Genomic DNA, 25653 nt, shown 5'->3' with positions numbered 1-25653 from the left:
AGTAATCAGTAAAGTAACTACATTACTTTTTAAAGAAGTTCTCAGTAAGGTAACTAAGCTACTTTTAAGGCAACTGTGGCAACAAAGTTGGTAGCTAAATTGATCATTTTTCATGTAACAATTATGTAAAGTAAGACAGTCATCAATCCAGTCTTTGGTAGTAAGTTTAATATACAGCACATGTTCGAAAATGTAGATTATAAGAGATATTTTAATACTTAAAATTATTATAATAATTATGGAATTGTTATATACATTATTAATAATTAATTACTATTTTTTTAAAGAAAATATATCTTTGCTTGTCCAAGTTTTGTATATTTTGAGAATAAAAAAAAATACAACAAAGGCATTCTGATTCTGAGACCCCCCCAAAAAATACAGACTCCATGGTCCCTCTTGCCTGAGGGCCCCTGGGTCTTCTAGAAATGTCCCTGATCATACAGGCAACTAGACAACAGCTAAATTCTATCAAAGACACAAGGACATGGAGTTTAAAAAAAAAAAAAAAGTGTATGAGATGGATTGTTTTCAGGTCAAATGAGACACTTCTTAAAGTAGGAGCGGTCCCTGATGGTGCTGACTAAAAGATCGGTGACAGCGGGTCAATTGCAATTTTGGCGCCCACATCCAAAAGCAAATATACCAATTAAAAAGAATAACTCAAAAGAGGAGCAAGGTGCGCTGGTTACAAAATGGCTATCTATTTTCATCAGGCGACACGGCGCTTCAGGTGTGAGCAGGATCTCAAGATTAATAGAGCTATTCAAATGAATCAGAAAGGATTAGGGTCTCCAGGGAACATAATCAATAGCTCCAAATCAATAATCAATAGGCCACTCACACCACTATACTAACTGCTGACACCGAGATCTCACAATTAAAATGAAAATGGGGAAGGGAGGGGCGCGGGACTATGATTTATCTCGGCGCGCGGAATAAGTCAATAACGAGAAGCTGCTCAGGTGGGAGGCGTTGAGGCATTACCCAGGCGAGTCCCGCTCTGAGGCGAGGATAAGCGGCGCGCAAGCTCATCTCAGCCTGCATCGCTTAACATCAAATCTCCCATTGTTGCCGTCACCCGGCGCCAAACGGGAGATGACAGCTTTTATTAATATAATGTCGTTTCAGCGCGGATGCGGTACAAGATTAATTCGTACACTCGGCCCGGAGGGTAAACACTTTTCTCTCTGGCTTCGCGGGGGTGACAAATCCATCAAGTGTACGGGGGTAAGATCCTCAAAAGAAATGAAATTTTTGAAAAAGGAGGTCATTTGGAGTTTGTTTATAGCGGGCGTCGGCGATGATAGCTTTGCGACATAGTTGTGTTTTGGGGCCAAAACCAAAAAACGGGCGTCACGTGTGCAGAGCTGGGTCACGAGGATGGAAGAAGCCACCTCACTGGAGAGTGGATTTCAGCAGCTCGGGGAGACTGATTTCGCCGGCGCCGTCCGGCGGGACACATCACAAGCCCCTCTCGCCAATCCCTCCCTCTCCCTTCGTTCATTTGGGAGTATGATTTATACTTTTTGAAGTGAAGGGTCTTGAATCCCACTATAAAGGAATTAAGAGGTCTCCCCTGAGTCTGCCATTCAAATGAGAGCATGGCAGGGATATGAGGGCTTTTTAACACAGAGAAATTAGTATTCACAATGGCTCAAACTGGAATCTGAAGGAACCTTTCAGGTGGAGAAGAAAGAATGTGTTTGGAGAAGAGCGGCCTAAGAAGTCAGGGGCTTTTCATAGCACTCGTGTATTTGCCCCTCATCAAGGGGAGCTTTGGGAAATAACCCCAGAAGGGGGGGAGAGCAGGGTGTAAAAGTGTGTGCGCCAAACCAAATTAAGAATGCGCCATAAATAGGCAATCAGTTGTGAGGCCAAAGGGGCCACTAGCACCCCCATACACATGCAACAGTTCCTGGCATGACTGCGAGCCCTGTGATGCGTTCACAAGCATCTTAAGGAGAAACTGTATTTTTTTTTTCCCACCATGCACCCTGATATTTATTGCCATATATATTTATCTGCATTACAATGCGTCTTGTATTTTGGTACACTGACCTTGAAAACTTTTGAATTAAAGTGTGCTCATCCGAGAGTTTCTCTACATGACAATGTTAGACTCACAAGACGTAACTAACTTCATTGGCTTTTAAAATCTTCTACTTACTTCTACTAAATCATTTAGCTTTAGTCAATGTCGTTTACAGCCTCTTACTTGTCTGGTAGGAGTAGCCTATATTTCCACATATATATATTTTTGACATACTTTTTGACCTTCTGAAAATGGCCACCCTAATTATTGGTAGCTGTCTCATAAGTGGGCATCTTACTGCCATTTATTGTCTTTTGCTTGCTAATGTTTACTGTTCAAAGTTGGATGTTCTCCACTGTAACGCGGTTCCAGCCAGAAGTTAGTGAAAAGTGTCATTGATCACCCAACCACTTCATTAATTCCCGTGTTAAACACCCAAGCCGTGTCATTGTTAGGTTAGCTTAGCATTTAGCATGGCTTCTCCGCCTTTTGTCGTCATGTCTTTATGATGACACTTGTCAGAAATGTGGCTTATTCACCACCTCATAGGCAATAATTACTGACTTAGAGCAACTTCGCAATATGTTTAGGCTCATTAGTAGCGAGTCGATGATGTTGCTAGCTAGCTGTTTCTGCGCAAGTAGCATAGAGCTTCCTTCGAACTCCAACTACCCGCGATAGGTGACGTGAGCCTAGTAGTTCTTCGTTAGTTTTTCTTCTACTTTTTTTTTTGATGGTCGTCTATGTTTGAGTCTCAGATTTATTCAATATGGCAAAATGGATTGCAAAATGAACATTTTGACCCACAAACTGCGATGCAAAACCGTATATTTCGAGCCTTGCTAAATTTGATGTTACTTAAAATGGGTTTTGCTAGGAAAAACGTTGTGATGAAGATGCTGGAGCCCCATGTGTTAGTAGGTACAACAGAGCCTTGTGCATTTGTGAGTTAATTACTCCAACAAGTAGACAGCACTAGTTTCGTCCCTAGACAGGAGGCTCCTCTCAGACCTGTCAGTCAGCAGAGCTGGAACAGGCAGCATGCCTCTCATAGTCAAGGTGTAGTGACAACTGTTAAATCAGAGGCCGACCGGCCCCACCACGGCTAATGAGATTAGCAAAGGCTTCAGCGCTCATTAACACGACATGACAACGTCTTATTAGAGTCGCCTGGGTGCTCAGCAAAACAGCCCGTTGGAGCAAAACAGTCCGCTTTTGCGGGATTTGAAATGGGCAGGTTTCTGTTCAAATTTGATGGACGGTTGTGTAATTTGAACCACTGAAACGTGCAAAAGGAAGTAGAAGTTGTTTTTGTATACCTTGCCGACCTTCTTCATTGGCGAAAAGGCCCGTGTCAGTGCTGCAGGTACTGCTTGTTTCACTGCAAAGAGAATTATCAGTGACATTACAGATCAGTGATCTATTTCTCAACCCAATGGGTTCTTAGGTCAAAAAATATTGGAGTATCTGAGAAGCGAACAATAGAAACTCAAAAATGTAACCGTGCCCCGTCAAGCCAATATTTAACATGTAGCAATCAATAATAGCAATAAAGAAGCAGTCCGGAGCTGGAGGTCGACATAAATGGAAGTGGCACAAAAAGGCAGAGCGTGCCATGTGATCCCTCGCCGGGATGGCAAACACAAAAGGCAAAAGCAAGCGACTCTGATCCAAGCCAGCGAGTGACATGCACAATCTAATTGAATATCCTCCGCTGTCAGCTCCAATCTAAATCGGGCCGCTGTTGTGGAGGATGACAGCAGAGTGAAACGCGTTCGCCGCCCCTCCCTCTGGGTGTGCCCCGGCGCATGCAGAGGCTGCTTCCACGCACAGCAACTGGCCAACATCTGCTACGTGTTGCCCGGACTGCTCATCGCCGCGCCTCCGGGCAACCCCGGTGTCTCTGCCTAACTCACACCTCGGACGACTTGCTCTGCGACCTACAGACACACCAAGGTCATGGGGAGGGATCAGGGATGCTAGCGATGAAGCTAATGTAACGAAAACCCTCGTACTGGTTGACTTTTTAAATTCTGTACCACAGCTTGAGTCGACACGGTGCCCTAGGGGTTGTTAACATGTCTGCGTCACAGTTCTGATATCTGAATCCTCGGCTCTGGTCTTCCTGCATAGAGTTTTCATGCACGCCCTGTACTCGCGTAAGTTTTCTTACACCTCTGCAATAATACAGTTTTTTATGAATAAAACTCTTACCCTCAATTTTGATAAACACCAAGGACAGGGATGGGTAACTGGTGGTCCACAGACCGCATGCGGCCCCTGAACACACAATGAGTGGCTTTTTGATTAATTTAACATAAAAAAAAATAAAAAAATTAATAAAAATTATTTTTGATGTTTTTCATAACCCCCATCCAAAAAAGATTTATTCAGGAAATGCCGATACACACTCATAATAGGCTTTTTTTTTTTTTTTTTTTTTTTTTAAGTGAAAAACAGTACGTAAATGTGGGAGGAAAAATGCCGGAAAAAAAATGAAAAAAAGAAATATATATATATATATATATATATATATATATATATATATATATATATATATATATATATATATATATATATATATATATAATCTATAAAAAGATGTATGCATGTATGTATGTATGTATGTATGTATTTATTTATTTATTTATTTAAGTAAAAAATAGGAGGTAAATGTGGGAGGAAAAATACCGGAAAACTGAGAAGAAAAAAAAAACAAAATTGAAAAATATTGAGGGAAAAAAAAAATGATTTTTTTTTTTTTTTGTCTTTAAAGCGAAAATGTAGGGGGGAGGACTGGAAGAACTGAAAGAAAAAAAAAACACTGAAAAATAGAGAGAAAAAAAATTATCAAAATTTGTGGATGCCGAACAGTTGTAATATCCCCATACATCGCTAGATGGCAGAAATAGCTTCGTTACTAATAGCGTTTTAATTGGAGAGCTCCATTCCAACAACATGCACGAATCTGAAAGTCACAGTCGATGTTCTTCTTTACTGTCTTGCATTTGACACGCCGTTCACCACCACTGACCTTGCAAAGCACTCGATGATTGAGGGTCCTATATGTGCTGATACATTGCATTGCCATATTGCGCACGCCTGCCAGCGACGGCAAGATCAGGAAAAACGCCCGTCCGGCCTGCACATCTTCCTGTCCAGATGGTCGCGCATCTTCACCACAAGAAGCAGATGTGAGCGGGTGCAGGCCTCTCCGGGGAATCTGGACCATGTCTGGCCCTTTCCAGACTGACTCCCCAGGCCACGGCTCATCTGTACCCCACCTCTGGAAGCATCGCACAAGCTGGCAGCTGGAGCACAGCACACAGCATCGACACAGGACACAGTTAGCGCTAACGTTAGCAAACAAAGTAACGGTGGGCTAACTGCTTTTTATTACGTTTTTCTGTCTTTTATTAAATCACATGTACAGACGATTGATGAGAGCCACACATTAGGCATTTTTATCCACATCAAAGGATGTGTATAATAGGGCTGGGTATCGATTCTAATTTCCTCAATCGATTTGATTTCGATTCACAAGAGTTCAGTTCGATTCGATTTTTCCCGATTTGATTCGATTCACTTCATTTCAATCTGATATTGATTTGTAAGTATTTTTTATATTTTTTTTTTGGTTTGGTGTATTGAACATCAAACATACAAAACAAATTATAAAATAAAATAAAAGTGAAGGAAAGAAAATAAAAGTCAAAAGGGAAAATAATTATCAGCAAAGTCAGAATTCATATGTTCAAAGGGACTAAGAAGAAGTACAAGACCTAGTCCATGATAATGTACTATAAGTTATTCTTTTTAAAAAAGAAGCAAATGAATGAAAAAAACAATGGAAAATGAACAGAACATGTGCTTTACATATATTAGTGTAAGTTATAAACGCTTGCGCAAAAAAATAAAAGATAAAAGAAAGCCCGACATATACAATTAATCTAATCACAATATGATAAATTTATATTTATACCCGATTTATATATTTTCGTAGAATTATATTTTTATAAGGACGAGATGAAAATATGCTCAAAATTCTAATTTAATAATTGTATATATGAACTTAAAGTGCAATAATTCATCAAGTGCAATTTAATAAATTTAAGAAATATTTTTAAATTCATGTGAACAGTAAATTTCAATAAAACAGTAAGATACAAAAAAAATGGCCTTTAAAATTAAATTTTCTTAAGAATTTATGGGGGAAAATGAGATTTAAATTATACATTCATGGTTTCATGAATCGATATTTGGCTCGAAAAGGAAAATCGATTTGATATTAATTATTCAAATTTATTTTTAACCCAGCCCTAGTGTGTAATTTGTCACATACAGGGGAGAATTATGTGAGAATTATTCATACACCACATAATTTCTAAGGATAAAAACAAAAACAAAAACAAAAAAACAAAAAAAAAACACAAAAAAAAACTTTTCTCTCTTTGACCTGTGTCCCATATAGAAGTCAGAGGATATCCAAAAGGATTCCCTGACAGCCACCCCAGTTCTAAATTACCCCGTAACAGATTATGCCTCATAAAAACAAATAAGTCTTAATGAGCCGAAATGCCGTAAGTCCACAAAGCAACAAAGGCAAGGGCAAAGAAGAAAATGGCATCTCAGTGTTTTGGTGCTGAACTTCACCGCCCGCATGGGCCCATTGTCTCAACACAAGTGAGGCAAAAAACACAGTATCCAGATGACAAATAATCATTAGGATATAATCCTCAGCTCCTGGGAGAGGCCGACTAGTTTGCTCAGAGATTACAGACTAGCCGCCATTTATTGAGCCGGGCTCATTCTGCTGAGGAATAAAGTGGAGGCGCAGACCGAAGGGAACACACACCGCTGATAACAACGGATCTGCGGGCTCTTTAAACAAGCCACCGCAAACCCAAATCCATGCCCTCTTCCATGGCTGTCTGATTATAAGGTTATCCCTCCTTCCCCAAGCTGCAGTAATTGGATTAGACTCAGAGATTTATGAAAATTAACTTGAGCAAACGGCGCGCAGCTTTTCAAACTCCTCGCGGAGTTTTACAAATATAAGGAGGCGTGCAAACAGCTGCGTTTGTTATGCTCACGTCATGTGTGGCGTCGAACCCACAGGTGAGGCCGGCCAGGGTGGCAGGTGGCGCGCCCGCTCCAATGAAGGAACCCGAAACGGAGCCGGCGACATCTGCTCCCCTTAGCACTCGGGTGGCTGAAGGCTCTGCTCTGTATGCGCATCGGCGGGGGTGACCTTGACGTTTGAAGAGAGCGCACAACAAAGGTTAATGGAATGAACGGAGACCGACGGCATCCGAGCGCTTCGAAAGGCATTTCCACAATGGCATCAGATGGAGCGTACACTGCGGGGGATTATAAATACTTGCTGTTGTACCACTGTCAACCCCTCATCGCTTGTAGCGTTCCTCCAAAACGGTTCACCTCCGCCCGGACGGAACCATTAAAGGCTGCTCGGCCCTCACATCAGCGCGGCAGTCTACTGAGCAGCAATCAAGCGCTTTGGCGTTGTATAAGTGAGAAATGATTGACAGCCGGCTATGCTGCTCCCATTTATTTCTTCTCCGGAGCTGTTTTCTGTCAAGACGGCTATTGATTTTTCCATAAAGTAAGAAAACAAGTACCGTTTAGGGGCTAGGGAGGTCAGTAGGAATTAAACCGCGAGATGTAAAGCCGTGTGCCTTGTCCCATTACGGCGCGCCAAAAAAGAAAAAAAAAAAAAAACTTCATCGAAAAATGTTTGAGACGACAATCGGATAATGACATCATCAAACATACCACTCGCAGGATATTTTAACTGCAAAACTCCATTATTTTAATGCATCATATACTGGTTTTAAACAGTTATTTTAAGAGAGATAACAACAATACAGTTTCAAATATTTAAATAATCTGAAAAATGATATGCTGCCTGCCTCATAGATCTGAAATTTAGGGTCGCCATACAAAAAGAAAGGGAGCATTTGCTTCCTTTTTTTTTTATCAGCTATTTTAAATTAAAGGATTTCTTTTGATTGAACATTAATCAGAACATGAATAAGTGCTAAACATTGAATTATTCAACTTAATATTATTATTATTAGTAGTAGAAGTTATTTGAATTACTGTGTAGAAGTTTGGGGTAATTCCTACAAAACCACAATACAATCATTATGCACATTGCAAAACAAAAACAAAAGAATAATAAATCATGTAGGACACCTTGAACACACCAATAAACTCTTTTTAAAATGTACAAAGTTTGTTAAGGCATTTATGAAAAAAAAATGTAAATGGGTTTCTTTGGTAGTCATTATTATTATTTATGGAGAACAAAAAGTTATATTTCATACTTGTTTTGTGGAATAACTTGGTTAAATGTCTGTTTGTTTGTTTGTTTTTGGGATGATTGTCGAATTATGCTCTTTTGTTTTATTGTCATCTTAAATGTTCGATATGTTTTTTTGTTTTTGTTTTTTTTTTTGTTTTTTTTTGTTTTTTAACTTTAATATGATTACAGATTTTCATTCTCGCAACCACCACAAAGACGCAACTATTCCCGATGTGGACTTTATGTGATCACATAATGTCGATCTCGGCAGCCATTATTTGGCTTGACTAAATAGAATTCGCGCAACAGAGTGCATGCTGGGACACTGACACGGGCACAGTTTTAATTACAAGGCCTGAGAAAGGACTTCATCTCAAAACAAATCAATACTATACTAAGTCACTTATTTATTTGTGACAACATTTCAGGAACGGGAATAATGAGCTGGCAGATGCCGGGAGGCACAACTATCAAAGATCCCTCCCTGGTGATCATTTCAGCTGTAGGAGATGAGGATGAAGAGGCTCCATCATTCATTTTTAATGTCAACTCGATACTCTAAAGTGGAGCGTCATGATTGTGATACATTTTTGGAGAGGTCGAGAGGGGTTTTATTTAAGGACAGAGTGAATATTGACAAGTGGCCTGTTAAGGAGTGACTATATGGAGCCAACTTAACATCTCCTTGTTTGATTTCTTGGGGAGCCTTTGCGATAGTGGCTCCTCACAGAATTTGGAGTGAACTAAACTACTTGGTCAAAAGGCAGGTGGGTAATTCAAACACGAGAACAAATACAAAAATGTATAGAGTTTGATATTACTGTACCCTTCAGACACAATTTCATCCTTTTTTCATTCATGAATGGAAGAAGTTCAGAACTATCAGAACTCTTTCTAGCGCAATTGGTGGAGAATTGCCAAAGAGAGATGACCAAGAACCTGATGGTGACTAGCAGGGACAGACAAGAAGCGCAAACAAAAACAAAAAAAAAAAACAACAAAAACAAAAAAAAAAAAAAAAAAAAAAAAAAAAAAAAAAGAAGCGCAATCACCAAGCAACATAAAAAATATTTGTAAAAAGTCACTGACGTGATGATGGGTTTTGAGATGACGTTTCTGCACTCACCAACAGGATGCAGCTCTTCTTGTTTTGGCTGTCAGGCGCACGTCTGCTCAACCAATCAGAGGAATCCTTTTCACGCATTCTCGCAAAGGCCAAAATCGCCTGCCCTGAAAGATATCAATAAAAAAAGGCCTTTTTTTTTTCTAATTTGTGTGTCTGTCTCCTCATTTGTGTATTTTTAAAATGTCATAGATGGTGTATAAACCTGACAAAAATGGAATTGACAGCTCTAGTATTGACCAATCTGAGGTAGACATGGAAAGGTCTTCTGAACCTTGTCGTGGAACGAGGTTGAGACTAACAAACCTTAACTCATTTGCTCCCAAAAACGTATAAACACGTTCTATTATAAATATTGCCATGATCCCAAAAACATATGTATACGTTTTTTGTGTTTTTTATGCTAGAGTATACATAAGGCTCTGATGCAGCCTTTGACCTTAAGAGGTCGCTTAAAGCAATGGTAGTTATTACAAAAAAACGGCCAGCAGGTGGCAGCAGAGTATAAGAGATCAATCAGGGCCATGTTGCAACAAGCTATTTTTCCCCAGACTTTTCAACAGGTTTGTAAATAATGACAAAACTTGTCTATATTCTAAGGCTAATTGCTTGAAAATGGGAACAGATACAAATAAACTTTTTTTTCCTGATGAAAGAAGAAACTCTAATCTTTCTTCTGACAAAAACATTCCATGTTTTTATAGCAAAAGAACACAATATTCTGTAGGCCTTCAGTTAAAATCAGTTAAAATCCAGTAAAACAGCCGGGAGCGAAAATGGCTGGCAGTGAATGAGTTAAGAAGGGTGCATAATTAACACTGGATAGTGTCATTCTCTTGAGTTGTTAACACACCACCAGGAAGGCCAGTATTCCGGATACATGTACAACACAGTCTCCAACCATGTAAAATGTGTCATTAGCTGTAGATTATGAGATTAGAGCAATTCTCTTTCCCCTTTTAAAACAATAGCAGGACTCATGTATGACATCTCTCGGCAATGGCTCACTGCCTCTTAAAGCCAGCGTGTTGCTGAATGAAGCAAAAACGAGGGAGAGAAAAAGTAATTTAGCACTTTTCCCATCTCTGAGTCGACGAGCAGGCAAATAATCTCAAAAGAAAAGTGTGTGAAAATGAGTACAAAAGCCATTTAATCTCTTTCATCTTCCTCTTAATAACTGCAAGTTTCCCCTTGGGCCCCTGGGAGAGAGCCTCCATGTGCTGCTGCCACCTTATCTGTCGCCGCCATATTTCAGCGGGCTGAGCTGCTCCCCTCAGTGCGCAGCCGCCGGGCCTCCTCTGCTCGGCCCTGTGGGGAAGCCGGGCTCAAGGGCCCTCCATTGTTCTGGCCTGGGAGGCAGTCCGGAGAGAGCCCTGAAAGCCTGAAAGTGGAAGTATTAAAAAAAAAAAAAAAAAAAACTTGAGCCACTGCTTCATTAAGCGAGCGCCTTTCACAAGCAAACATATCAGAAGCAAAGTCCTTTCAGAGGCAGTAATTAGCAATTTGGAAAGCTTTCCCCCTCAGGATATACAGTTTCAATTTAGTCAGCAGCTTTAGATTCTCCGTCACTTAATATTCATTGTTTCTGCCATCTTCCCAATTCCTCAACGTCCATTGTCTCGTCTTTCACTGGTGATAAAGTGCTTTATCTTTCGTGTAATTCCTCTTTTCAATGAGCCCTCTGCAGGAGAAGTTACCTTTTATGAATTCGGGGTCTGAGGGGCGTTGCAAAGTGCTCCTCAGGTGCAGAGTTGTCGGGACTGTGGGGTTGGGGCTCATCTCGTCCTGTCTGTGGGGGGGGTGGGGGTTAGCAAAGTTCGTTTATGACATTGTTTTGGCATGTGAAAAACGGCTATCATCACCGTTAACTACATGGAAGTATCGCTACGACTTCTGAAGCCACCTCACATACGTTACCTCAGAGGGGGCGGGGGGTGGGGGGGGGTGTTGTTAAGGGGGGGGTCTTATCTTAGCTACCACGGTGCCTTTGTTTCAAAAACACCCCCATTCATTTGCAATCACCATTGTCTATTAGAAATAATTGATTTTTGCCTCTCCGCCGACAAATGGACGAGAAACCCTTGCGATTACCCGTTTTTTGTGTCTCCAAATCAGAATTCCAAGATCCGCATCAACACTTGAGCAAATTTGGCGACTCATTAAAAGCCGGAAAGCATCTAGCCGCAGACGTGAACAGAGGAAGGCAGGGAATGAAATAATGAACGCGGTGAGAGTGAGCTATCTTTCCTGGGCAGAGCGCCACTTGGGATGCAAACTCTCAGCCAGCAGAAATGAGCTACCTATCTGCGAGAAGAGTGACTGCTCCATCCTATTTGATTTGGCTCTGCTATCATCTCTTAAGAAGATGTCAGCCTTGCTTCCTCTTTTGCTCGGAGCCTTTATCAACCGCCGCACCATTTCCCTTCCCAAAAAAAGAGGAGGGAGGCGTTTCAGTGCCTTTCAGGGAGCAACACTAAAGAATAAGTGTTATGCGATAAAAAGGGGTTTGTTAAATAGATCTGTCTATTTGTATGGTAATAATGATCGCTTAAAGACTCAAAGCTCCGTGACTTGTAGAACAAGGAAACAAATTTGTATTCCGCTGTTGTGCTGACGCGACTCAGCAAACGACCTTGGGAAACTTTCATACAGGGAAAAAAATGAGTTGGATTCTTGATGTTTTTTTTTCTTTGTTTATATCATTCTTTCCCTGTCTTTGTAAAGTAGAGGTGGCGTGCAAGCTGCATGTCTCAAACTTTCTCTCTCGGGGCTCTTTGCATGCTAATGATCTCATCCGACACAGATCTCAACTGTCATTTGATTGTTTGTCTATTTTAATAAAGACTAATACTAAATGTTAAGATCAACAGATTTTAGATTTTTAGAGTAGCTTGGTGTGGAAAACCCAACTATTTATGCTCCAAGTATGGAGGTCCACCCCACCACCGCGAATGGGATCAATCTTTTGGGATGCAAAACGACAAGTCATGAAGATGCCTTGGTGCTGACTCACCAGTCACTCGGGAGTGTTTTGTTTTTTGTTTTTTTTGTTTTTTTAAGGCAAAATCATTGAATTTCTTTTTGGTATTGAAGGAAGGATGACATTGTAAGTGGAGGAAAGGTGGTGTCAGAAGTCACCGATTCCTTCACATAGGTGACCTCTCTCACTCCTTTTCCAAAATATGCCTTCTCATAATTCCCTCCAACTCCACCACATGGTTGCATTGGATGTAAATAATTTTCCCACATGCATTTGTGAGATTAATTAAAAAAAAAAAAAAAAAAAGAAAAAAAAAAGCCACAATTCCAAAAGATAGGGAACAGGATTAGTCACCAAAAGAACACCAAAACTAAGTGTAGCATGGTGGTGGCAGCAGCTAGAACTGGGGCCTTTAAAAGAACAGCTGAACTTTATTTAAATTATGGTATTTGTGTGCTGACTCACAATTTGAGTTTAAAATTCTAAACACAGCCACATGACCAGTTGTAAAAGGGTGTGCACACTTGTGCAACCACCTCCGTTGATTATTGTTACTTTCTGTCTCTAAATGTTTTTGTTTTTTCAATTGAGTTTTACAGGTTATAACTTATAAGTCACATTAATGGTAGACACGTTTTCAAATTATTAATCTTATTTTAAATATCACAAAAACCTGCCATTTGAACAGAGAGGTGTGCAGACTTTTCGATCCAATGTATTTGCATATAATAAGTACAAAAAAATATTAAGGCCCTTGAAAGTGTTAACGAGTGACTATGCAGGGATACTGTTGCGTCAATACAACAGTTCGAGGGCTGAAAGCTAACACAAAGTTTAGGTATTGAGTATTCATTATTGTCTACTTTCACATCTATTTTATTACTATTTTATTAAATTACTGCCATTATTAATTAGCATGATGACAAAAGCATGTTGAGCTGGAGACGTACTTTGCGTTACAATCGTCAATCATGTACAAATGATGGGAAGCAGAATAGTAGACCTATGAAAGGAAATACTGGATTATTTAGAGGAGAAGGTGTCAATGGGCAAATTTTAACATAACAAAACACCCAGGCTATGTATGTTTCTTTTAATTTGGGATAGAAGTATAAACTATAGGAGGAGGAGGCGCCAAATTACTGTTACTCTCCAGGCCTGATCTTGAAGACCCTCGAGTTAAATTGATTAGCCTGCTCATTTTGGCTGATTATTCAGGCCCTGTTAGCACAGAACGAGCACCATTTGCGACTGATTATCATCTTGTATAATCAACAATGGATGGTGCACAGCTCATTTTAAGAACTGACGATTCCATCCCAACTAATTTCTTCTTTTCTGTATGAAGTTGTGTACAATCAAGAAATGCGTCATTAATCAAGAGTGGTAATTTGGTCTCTCCCTTTGCTTCCCTTTTCAACTTTGGTTTCTACAAACAGCGTGCTGGCAAATTACAACTCTTTCAATTGTGTCAAATGGGCGTTAAGATGTTGCTCCAATTTCCCATATAGCGAAGATAGGAAAGGACGGGAGGTCTCAGGTGGTAACAGTAGAACACCTCAGCCTCCCCTCGCTCGCGAGTGGCCTTTCCCAGCCTGGTCACCCGTTTCCATTTATCTGCAGTGATAACTATAAAAATCTGTCATGAGGCAGGGTGGGTTTTTTCGCTCGGCTCAGCCCAGCTGGCAGATTGAGAGCCCCCTGTAATGCACAAGTCTGTTTTTATTATTCTTGCTGGGGAACACTATTTCATCAAGTGCATGATTCCACACAGGAGAGGAGATAGCCCAGGCCCGACTATATTTCTTCCAATCAAACGTTCCAAGGGGGAGAGAAAAAAAATGAGCGTGCGCCATCAAATCCCAGAATAATGCTGCCAGATTTTATGTAAAAAGAAGGACTGATGGACAAATACAGGAAGGCAAGACAAGTTTAATGACGTGTGTTGAGGAGGTGAGATTGGAAAACTGACAGAGAAAAGCAGCCTCTTTGCTGGAATATAAATTGTTGTGCGCTGTAAAAGGGCTTTTATCTGGAGTGAATATGGGACGTAATACACAGGTCAGGGTTAAGTCATTTTCTCCGGCAAGTTAAGCGAATAATGAAGGCGAAGCCGCATGGAGAGGAGCACTGCTACTGCCAGTTTGTCTTCATTTATTATGCCAAATCTCGTGATTTTGGCGTTGGCGCGGCGAGTGCTCTGGCGCGCACCGGTGGACGACATATCGCTTAATTTACACAAGGTAATGAAAGCAGGGAGCGGGAGGACAAAACAATTTACCTGCTGACACGCGAAGAAGTGATTTGCGAACACGGGGGGGGGGAGAGCAAAGGAGCAGGCAGCCGGCCGAGCGGGTGGGGGGCGAGAAGAGGAAAGGGGAGAAAAAAAAGGGAGGTGACGGAGGGGTGGATGTGGAGAGTGATGAAACAGACAGAGGGGTCTCAAGCCTCAGCAGGTGATGATGGAGGCTTCAATGAGGCGACAGTAAACTCTCACTCGCGCCCCCCCACCCGCACGAAAACACGCAATCAGTGGGCGAGACTGACCTCAAATCTGAAGAGCGTTGCGCTGACAAGGCCCTCGTTTTTACTTTCTCCCTCCTTCAATTCTAATCACTTATCACAAAGCCACTTGTGCTGCAGAAGCAGGCGGTCTCACTCCGCAGCGGCAACAGGTATTCTCCCACAAAAGACCAAATCGCCGACGGCAGACTACACACACAACCAGCAGTTTGTTCATGTGCAAATTGTAGTGGTGTCAAATTGCTAACTATAAATACATTTTGACTATACTTTAGAAGATTTTGCAGGCTGCTATACATCACCTGGGTATTTTTTTCACTTCCATCATTTGAAAACAGATAAATGTACTTTCTATTTACTTTCTCAAAATAAGCTTTATTTATTATTTGTTTATTTTTTTAAGTATAATTTATTATTATTATATTATTATTATTATTATTATTATTTTAAATGTATGACATGCTAAAGAAGGAAAAGTCAAACATCAACCAACGTTGAGGTCTTCATTGATTTAGAACTTGAATTCTTAGAAGGCAAAAAAAAAAAAAAACATGAGCCATGTAAGGTTGTTTTGTTGTTGGACCAGGTTATTAAAGCAAATATTGCATAATATTGAGAGTATTTTTTTTTTTTTTACTTGAAATTTTTGTACTTTTGTAAGTATATTTCAGAGTCCATACTTTTTCACGATGTGTAGTAGCTGAAACAGTACCAATTAAAACTTTACTAACATGCTTCTAGAGATTCTCATCTAGGTAAACAACAAAAACATAGTTCCTACCTTTTCACGGCTAAATGATGTGCTTACCAACTGAGGCTTCTGCAAGGCATCTTAACAATAGTTGTTTGCATCCCAAAAGAATGATACCAATTTCAGCCATCAATCAACTGATGAAGCCTTCTCGAGTGAGATGTGAAACAGAGCAGTCCTGTTGCATCCATTCAACAGCCTGAAAAAAAATAAAAAAAAATAGATAAAATTTGCCTGCCTTTTTCACAAAAGTATCTGGACTTCTACTTGAGTACAGAGAGTAAATAATTGTGCCACCCCTAATTTGATATGGTATGTTTATTCAACTTCCATTTGAATCCAAACATGTTGCAATCAAAGCTGACTATAACCCAAACAATCACTTGGATATTGATGGCTGTTCTAGAAATGTACAATTGCCCATTCAACCGAACGCTGAGTCTGTCCACGCTGACAATATGTACTGCACTGTAATTTTCCAATCACCAGCCCTTGAGGCGAGCTGCTCCTCAGGGCAGTGAGATCAGACGAGCCGAGGCATTTTCTCTTGTAAGAGGCCCAACTCCATTTGTCTGCTCACAGGAACAAAAACCATCAGGGAGTCGCGACAGCGAGAGCAGCCTCTCTGGAGAAAGGCCAAAGGCAGCGGGGGATGGCGGGGCGAGGAAGGGTGGGTATAGTGGTGTGACACAGTTAACCGGTAGCGCCCCCATACTCCCTTACCACATCTCGTTGCCCGCTGAGGGTGCTTGGCTGCGGCGATGATGAACAGAGACGCGTCTCGGCTGCAGGTCTTTGCTGTCACGAGGTTCTCTGCAGGACGAGACAGGGACAGGAAGTGTCACACTCTGCGGGCCTGCTGAGCCAGCCTGGACGCTGCTGAGTCCTGCTGCTGGAAGCTTGACACAAATCCAAACACGCCAACCCCAAACGCTCCGCAGCAGCACACGAGCAGACCATTTAGCACCGGGCAGCGAACCTGTACTCGGCCACAAAAAAGTAACGTTCTTGAATTCTATAATCATTTTGAACAATCGGGTACAGCCACTTATAACACTTATTACATCAACAAGATATTTTTTGTGATGTCATTCACTGGCGATTCAAATTTTGAATCTTGTCAAAGGTAGTTTTACGGTCTAGTTCACTACTAGTTGCATTGTCGAGTTGAGTGCAGAATCCCGCAAGCCGTTTCGACCACGTCGCTCCATGTGCAATGGTATGGCTTGTTGATGAGAACCAAGCAAAGGGCACCCACTAATTAGAATGACATTCAGCCGAATGCAGTTATATTTTTTATTTAATCATTTGTTGTCATTAGTTTATTGCTGGTCGGTCAAATATTACTTAAAGTGAAACTGGTCCATGGTGCAAAAATTGTTGGGGATGGCTGTTACCTTACGGTTTCTCAACGTCTGCTTCTATATGCTGTCCTAATCTTGAAAGGGGGGATTAAAGTACAAAATAACAATATGTTCTATGCAACACCACTAGTCTAAAAAAAAAATGTATTCTGATTAATATTGCCTTTGTGGAATATGAATTAAGCAGAAAAATCCACGTGTTTTTTATTCATCTCAGAGGGTGGACAATTTTGCCACTTGTTGTCGACTGAAGATGACATCACAGTTGTTCAGGACTAATGCTGCATTTGAAGATGGTCGAAAGTCGGATTTTTCCACGTTCAAACCAGTGTACAAGTGTGTACGGGAAGTCGGAAATCTCACTTGTGAAGTCGGAAAAAAAAAAAAAAAAAAGGTCCCCTGACTTCACGACAGACTATGTGACGTCACTCTACAATAGCGACCCCTTTGGAAACAGACTGTGAATGGTAAAACACAATTTACTCAAGTATAAAACTTATTCATTCATAAACAGTCAACATAACTTCACATGTGCACAATGTGCGTGACAGTAACTGAACTTTATGAAATTCTTGTGAAATAAGACAAAAAAAAAAAAAAAAAAAGAAACAATACATGAAGCATTGTTAGATGTCAAAATGAGTTTTGAGAACCAAAATAAAAAAAAATTTAAAAAAACTATCACGATCCGCCGTTTTGGCTGTTTACTTTGGCCTCGAACGCTTTCAGGTCGGAACTGGGAAAAACAATCCAACTTCCCACCATCCTCGAATGCAGCATAAAGTGATCACCAATCACAGCTCAGCATGCGAATATCACATGACCAAACTGGAAAACAGGCGAGCCATGAGCATTTTGTCGTGACATGAGCTGGGCAACTGTGATGTCATCTTTAGTGGACACAAGTGGCAAAATGGCCGCCCCCTGAGATGCAGATTCAATGCAGATTCCACAAACGCAATACTAATCGGAATGTTTAGTTTAGATAAGAGGGAGCGTAAAACATATTAGTGAAAGGAACTATTTTTTTTGTATTTATTTATTTATTTTTTTATTTGACTTCCCTTTTAATCTTTGTACCTCCAAAATCCTCACTTTTCAGGAAACCCGAAAACTGCCATGTTTGTTCAGTCATGAACATTGCATTGTCTAAAAGGGCAAGCCATTTTCAATACTTTAAATTGGTCAATAATTAGTCAACACCCACAAATGTAGAATAACCAATTCAATCGATTTGTGGGGGGGGGTGTAAAATTGACCAAATTGTCGCCCAAGAGGTTGTCACCCAACGCCAGCGAAACGCAAGTGCAAGTGACAACCGGGTTCCTTGCGACGGGGCCTCCCCACCACATCCCGGCCACGCCGCTCTCTCTCTCTCCACGGGCTGATTTCCCCTCGCAATGAGAGGTGACAGTGAACAGTGGAACTCGTCAGTGTGAATAACACACAGTCACGCTTGGTGAGACCCTCTGGTGGAGCGCGACGCACACACGGCGGCTCAAGGGCCCGGCGGCGGGCACGCTGTCAGCCTGACTGCGCGCCCTTCCATTATAGCTTAACAGGGGACAGATTGAGCAATCTGATGGGTTACGTTTGACATGTTTGCTGGTTTGACCTGCTTGAGGCACTGTGCAATTACTTTCCATAGTTTCATGGCATAGCGAGAGGAGAGGGAAGTGCAGCTCCCAAAGAATTCAATCATTATAAAGCACTGTGTCGGAAATATCTTTACAAACTCAGTAATATTCGCAAAGTCTTGCAGTGTCCTTCAATGGCTCCTAATAAGAGCAGTTCATAACATGTGCAGTGGTCAGGCTTAATTTACCCACTTTCTCTGTCCACTGCCCCATCAGCATATAGTATCATATAACTGCTAATGGCCTAATGGAGGAAGAAGGGGGGGAGGGGGGGAGGAACACAGCAATAGATAGGGAAATGGAGCTAAGGTTCATCCAAACATTTAATAACTTATCCAATCTGGAGCGTTCGCCTCTTACTGAGCTAATTATACCATTTAACTGGCCTGGGCGAGGAGGCCAGTGTGGACACTCCGTCTTACAGTGTCATCACATAATTATGACTTATGCCAGTGCCGCCTCGCAAGCTGGATGAAGTCAGCTTGCCATAAATTTTAATGATCACCTAGACAATGCTAACGCTCCGAGCGGGGGTTTCCACGGCGACAAACGTGAGTGCCGGAAAAACTAAAATGTGGACGGAGTGGACGCAAGCGATTGTCCAGTTTGGGAAAGGTGAGTTTAAAAAGGTGCTTGTGTTATGTTTACGTTCAACTTGACAAAGTATGTGTGTTTTGATGTGACTATTGGCGGATAGTTTTGATTGTATGCACCTGTTAGAGCAGTAATTCTGAAAGTGTGGTACTGCTATTTGTGATTGAGTCTCCTGCGCTTAAAGTCGTTTCTGGTGACATCATTCCACATTTCTGCTGTATAATTACAACCGATTCCATGACTTTTGATGTGGATGTATTTAACTCCAGTTGGGCTCAGTCATCAAATGAAAACAATGTAGAAATGCAAATGGAAAGCTAAATTAAGGATAACAAATTTTGAAGTCCAAATTATCTGCTTTTAAATTAAAAAGGAATTCCAGTTCTGACAAGAATTACGTACATTATTTGACAAACAATCCCTTGACACATAAAACTAAAATTGTCAGGGTTTGGATGTGAATGTCGTGCTTAACTTTTGTTTGTATTTCCATGATCTCTTCGGCTCCTGATACTATCATCAAGGATATGTTATTCCAGAAGGACCCGGCGACTGAATGGCAAAGATCACCTGTTCGGAAATCCCCGTGAGACAGCTGATTTACAACGCATGACACCAAAATGTTTTTGTTTACGCACAGATATGACTTTGAAGGGAGGGCTGATGCATTTTTCCCCCCGTCTCTCTCGAAACCTGATTCACTACATCTAAGTGGATTGAGGGGCGCCTCACAGGTCAGGAGGTTTCCATGACGGTCTGACTCCGCTGGCATCTTTTCAACCGGGTTGTGTGTGTGTGTGTGTGTGTGTGTGTGGGGGGGGGGGGGGGTCCGCATCCACTTCATATTCCGCCCATTCATGTCCTGGAGGAGCTCTTACATGAGAACTGAATCTCACAATTCCTTTCTTTCAGCAGCATTAGATTAGATTGGAAGTTACCTGCACACTTTCCTGGGCTTGTCAAATGAGCTGTCAGTCACGCATCAGAGAACCCCAGCCCCCACCCCCACCCCCCGCCCCTTTGCTCATCTGCTCTAATACATCACACTTCTTATATGGATCAGCGTGAGTGGGAGTCGCTACACAAACGCCAGCAGCTCCGTCCTGCCACCCCCCCGGGATGCATGGTGATTGATAACATTTCACCAGCTAGTCGCACCCGTGCCCATTTGTACATTTGGTTTCACTGCTGACGTCCACGGCGGCCATCATTGCTTTGCACAGAACAATGACATCAGCCGCTGTATCACAACAATTGGCTCGGACGCTTGCCAGCGCCGTGCGGCTTCTTCTCAATTCATAAAGTGCATCGGTGACAGCAATTGACACCCTGCTCGTCCGAGGGGGCGATATTAGTAGTTTCAACAATAAAAGCAATTGGGGAAAAGAGCTCAGGTGCCACTTGCTATTAAAGATGTCAGCTATTAAATCACATAGCCTGCTGCTGATAAATGTTTATTGCTCATTAGCATGTCAGCGCACCTTTAATGCCCTCGAAACAACCGCCGACCGCCGGAGTGGGAGCGGGGCCGTTTTGCGCGAAGTCCTATCGGCATATTGGTCCAGTTAACGGCCACTTGGCTCATAGACAGCTATCCATCGCTATGTCAGCTTCACTAATCCAATTGAGGCAACCTGCTTGGCATGAGAGAGGCTCATCTGTCTTTACCGCTTATTAATGGGTCTCATGGGGGGAGGGGGTCTTAAGGTGGGGTTAGGCCTACATATTTTTACAGGGAGTGAAAAATACTTTGGTACTTGTCAACCAACACAAAGGTTCAGATGATGACAGGACAGGTCAGATTTGCCAGATTGCGCCCAGCCAGTCCCAAATCAAAAGCCTGCATAATTACAAAATCTAATTTTACTCACTTTGTTACATTCTAAGCGCCTCTGCAGTATTAACCTTCTTTTAACAATTTTAGAAAAATAAAGTACTCACCTGGAAAAACAGCAATCCCAAGAATCTCTCTCAAGTAGGTTGGCCTCGGGGCAGATCGGTAACCACAGTCTAAGGAATGAGAGCATAAAATTCCCACACATTAGGAGACAGATAATTGGATTTCCTGTGTCCTGTACGGTGGTGGGCGGTGTGCTTCTGCAGCTGTGACATTATCAAGGTAACGTAACCTGAAGGCTGCGGTGCAGCAGCACAGGCCCCGCAAGGCCTGTCCTCCGGTTCCACATGGCTGCCTGCTTGGCTATTCATCCTGTGGACCCTGCAAATGAAATTATGGGAGGAAGAGCAAAGGACATTCTTTGGGAATTAATCCCATTTATGCCTAAACCCACTCCCGGTTTTTATAGTGAGCCCGTCTTAAGATGTACACCGCATTCAGAATTAGACAAGGCCTTAAGGGAATTGGAGGGAAGTAGCCGATGTGTGCATTGGCTTGTTTGGCGACTCATTTGTGGACACAGACAGGAAACTGAATCAATGTTATTTTCAAATATCAAATGTCATTGAGAAATTTCTGCACCTGATCTCAAGATCAATGACATTTGACTAAGGCATCCTTAAGGCTTTTGTTTATTAAAATATTACAATTATAAAAGGAAATCTAAACACTGATTCTCACAAAACTATACTAAAAATGAGTCATAATAATGTCACATTTTCCATATAATGGCAGATTAATTGTATTATGTGTTTATAATATTGAAAGAATACATTACAAGAACAACCATGATGCCAAATCACGTAAACACAACACACCAGGATTCAATGTTTGTTGCGTTTGATTTAACAGACATTTCTTTAAACCGTGAAAAAAGAGTGTATGGTCAAATGACGCGCCAGAGTTGTCAAAAATAGTTGAGACAGTTAACGCACATAAAATAAGTAAGTACAAATATAGCTACGTACAAAAATGTAGGCTTTAATGGCGTCATAGGTTCGTTAAAAACGCCTGTAGCGGCTGCATACGCTACATTCAGTACAATACCGTTTAAAATTACCACCAGTATTATCAACTAAGTTAGTTTTTTAAATCAATAAATATTTTTATTTTAAATGTTACAATATGGTAAAAATGCCACTTATTTGAACAACATTATTCAGCATATAGCGTACCTGAATCACAGGACTGTTAATTAGCCGTCTTGTTACTGTTTGCGACACATTGTAGATAAACACTGCCCCCTAGCGGTATCCAGTACACAGAACCTCTCCCAGTAAAAAGTCCATCTCAGCATAGTTTTGTGTTACAGATCTGACAAGAGGCGGTCCTTTTATCCAAGTTTTTTATTTTTTTTGGTAACCGTTTTAATCGTCTTTTACAAATGCTTAATACTGTTTATATGGGCTTTTTATGGAACCCATACATGATAAAAGCATAGCTAAATATATACTGTAACTATTTGAGTGACCACCCCATTGAAAAGCATTAAAGCTACATATAAACTTTAAATAGTGTTTTCCCATTGAGTCACATAAACCAAAATAATAAAATCCAGCACATTCTTTGCTGCCAAGCCATGCTTTGAATGATTTTGACTAACAAACACACCGAATTTGCATGTTGTCCTGACATAAAAAAAACAAAAAAACATTGTTTTTCTAAATTACTCAACGTACATGCACACAAATCAAATCCCGCAGAGCTGTGGAGTGTGGACACACACTAGCACAAGGGCTGGGATGATTACAGCTACTTCACTGTCGTGATCAAGACAGGAGCAGGCCACAGACAGGAATGAGGGGCCAAACACTCACTCTCTCACACACACACAAACAAGAGGCACAGAACGGCAGGCCTCCTCAGGACAGGCAGCCGCACAGCTCATGCAGGTCCCCGCCATTATCCTGTCCTCTACCCTAAACACGCAGTTTTAATTTCAAAGCTCTGATTAGCTGATGATTGCATGACAGCCGCCGACGAGGTTCCCTTTTCGCCGGCTCCCAGACTGCAACTCAATCATGCCCAATTAGCGGGTCCCCAAACACTCTCTCTTATTAGAGGACTCATAATCGACTCATTGTGTCCTGATTTGGCAAATAAATCACTCTGGAGGCGGCTGACTCCCCCACTCTCGCCCTCCTCTCTCACCCCTCCTCACTCTTCTGTCTTTCCCTGCCCTCTCGTCTTTTTTCCTTGTCCAGAGGTTCAGTGACAACGTTTTCAGGCGTGCTATTCATTGGAGCTGACAGACTGAACAACGTTGGACTCCTTTTTTTTTTTTTTTTTTTATTCCTCCTCCTTTTTTTTATTCCCCCTGAAGAATGAAGAATAATTTAGCGGCTAAGGCAAGGCAGGCAAGCAGGCAGCATGTGGGTGTCCTTGTCCTACAAGGTTAAGAATGTATTCCATCTGAGCAAGAAAGGAGAGAATTAAAATAAATGATGGCCAGATAGTTATTGTGAGTTTGTAGATGAGGCCGAGTCATTGTTGGGGACCGGCGTGGTCTGAGTGACTCTCCTACTGCCTAATTCAATGTCACTCACGAACTGCATTTTGATATGACATTTATTTATCCTCAATTTTAATGCATGCATTAAGTTCTTCAAATGGGATAAGAAAGAATATTAAGTTATCCAAATAACCTGTGTTGAAAAAATAACTAATTTGTATGGCTTTAAGTAGTGTAGTGGTTCACAATTGATTATATTTTGCAACTGGCATAATCCCTAATCAAGGCACTCTTTGCAATTGCCATGTCAAGAGATGATCAGATAAATCTAGTTAAACCGGGACAGTCCCGAATTGAGACTTGTGTCCCGAATCCCAGGGTCACAATACCAGTCCGAATACCAGTCCCTATGTTTTGTTTTGTTTTGCTTTAAATGAATGTAATAGTTAAAATCCTATTTTCCCCAATCATTGTGTCAGTTCCACCTTCAAATTGTTTGAGGCAAATGTAAATACAAGACATATATTAAGGTGACACAATGTGATTTGGAATGACTGCATTAACTAGAACAACAATTTCTCGGAACCGGCCATCTTTGTTTACATTTGCCTCAAACGTTTTGAGGGCGGAATGGGACACTCCTCGTGGGATAAATCGGACTTCAAACACAATATAAGACGGCCATTTTGACTTAAGTTGTGACGTCATTTCGGAATAGTCAATAGCGATTAAATTTGTTATACGTAGTTACCGTTAAGAATGTATTGTATATTTGAGGAAGATAGGCTAACTGCTAGCTTAGCTGATAGCTAGCTGTTGCAAACTATTTTCACTTCCTTATTGTCTATCCTTCTGTTTATGTCACAATCGCAGAGCCCATGACTCAAACTCAGTGTTGAACAGGTTCAACATTTTTGCACTTCCAACACGTTATGGAAGAAAATGCATGGAATTTGATTAGAAAACGGTGTACAATCCAATACTGCTTTTCTCTGGGGGTCTAACATGAACGAATAGCTCAATGATGTTGCATACTGTATGTACATAACAGCACATTCAAATCATAGCATTTTGTAATTTTACAATGTGTGCATAGAATAGTCATTAGTGTCTGCTTAAACCTGAGAGTCTGGCCAGCTGGTCTTTGACGTTTGATGTGCCACAAACCACTGCGAGACCCCCATGGCAGAGTCGCAGAGGCCCAGAAACTTTTCTCCCCAGGCAGGCTGCAGAGTCTAAGGCGAGCCCCTCAGCAGATGGAGCTTCCATCGTTTCTCCTTTCCTACAAAATATTTAAAAAAAAAAATAATAATAGAAGAGAGATACAAACCAGGCGCCAGAGATAAAACCAGGTCCTGCCTCGGCCCATCACAGCTGCCAGGAGAAGGCAGGGACTTTGTCGAGCCCCCCTGTGGGGCGGGTCCAGTTGGAACAGGTGCAGTCTCGTCTCCCTCGGTCCCTTTGTCAGCACCTCAGTGGTGGAGCCCGTGCTCTCTTCCTGTCCCGGCTCCTTCTCATTCACACACTTGAGAGGTGTTGTGGGACTACTTCCAGCCCCTCCCGAAAGCCAGCCGCAGATCTGTCCATGCATCCTCGTTTCTACACGCCAAATCTCACTATCTCCCTGTGTAGTGTTATTCTTTTAACAGGAAAAAAAATATTCAAGCAAAAGTGAGAGTTGTGACCTTCACAGGTCAAACAGTAGAGCTGCATTACCCTCTTCTGCCTCTGCGAGATACAAGGTTCATGCTGTATAGCACGCAGGCGGCAGCCAGCCACCCTGCGTGATGGAAAGGGTTTACGACAGGCGGCGAGGCCCGACAAGCCACCTTGACCTCTCCGTGCTCGGGAGGACCTTGGTGAGCCCAGTGCCGTCGGCCCCGGAACCCCCCCCCCCCCAACCATTTTCTACCACCTCTGAGTTATTATCATAATTTCCCAGAGAGTCATTGCAGGGCTTCCACAAGCACGA

The 25653-nt window shown here is 41.7% G+C and overlaps 1 protein-coding gene across 1 annotated transcript; it reads right to left on the bottom strand.

Moving 5' to 3' along the window:
- Positions 1 to 5155: 5155 nt before the first annotated feature.
- Positions 5156 to 25536, bottom strand: LOC144031787 (uncharacterized). Its single transcript, XM_077539212.1, has 6 exons — positions 24803 to 25536; positions 21274 to 21342; positions 16461 to 16550; positions 16202 to 16309; positions 7152 to 7286; positions 5156 to 5346 (listed from the first exon to the last, which is right to left on the bottom strand). Exons 1-6 carry the CDS (start codon positions 24948 to 24950, stop codon positions 5156 to 5158), a joined length of 741 nt encoding a protein of 246 aa, XP_077395338.1. The 5' UTR covers positions 24951 to 25536.
- Between the last annotated feature and the right edge of the window lie 117 nt (positions 25537 to 25653).

The sequence above is a fragment of the Festucalex cinctus genome, chromosome 12 (assembly GCF_051991245.1).
Source record: "Festucalex cinctus isolate MCC-2025b chromosome 12, RoL_Fcin_1.0, whole genome shotgun sequence".
In the NCBI taxonomy this organism is placed as follows: domain Eukaryota; kingdom Metazoa; phylum Chordata; class Actinopteri; order Syngnathiformes; family Syngnathidae; genus Festucalex; species Festucalex cinctus.
This window is presented reverse-complemented; position numbering and strand designations above follow the sequence as displayed.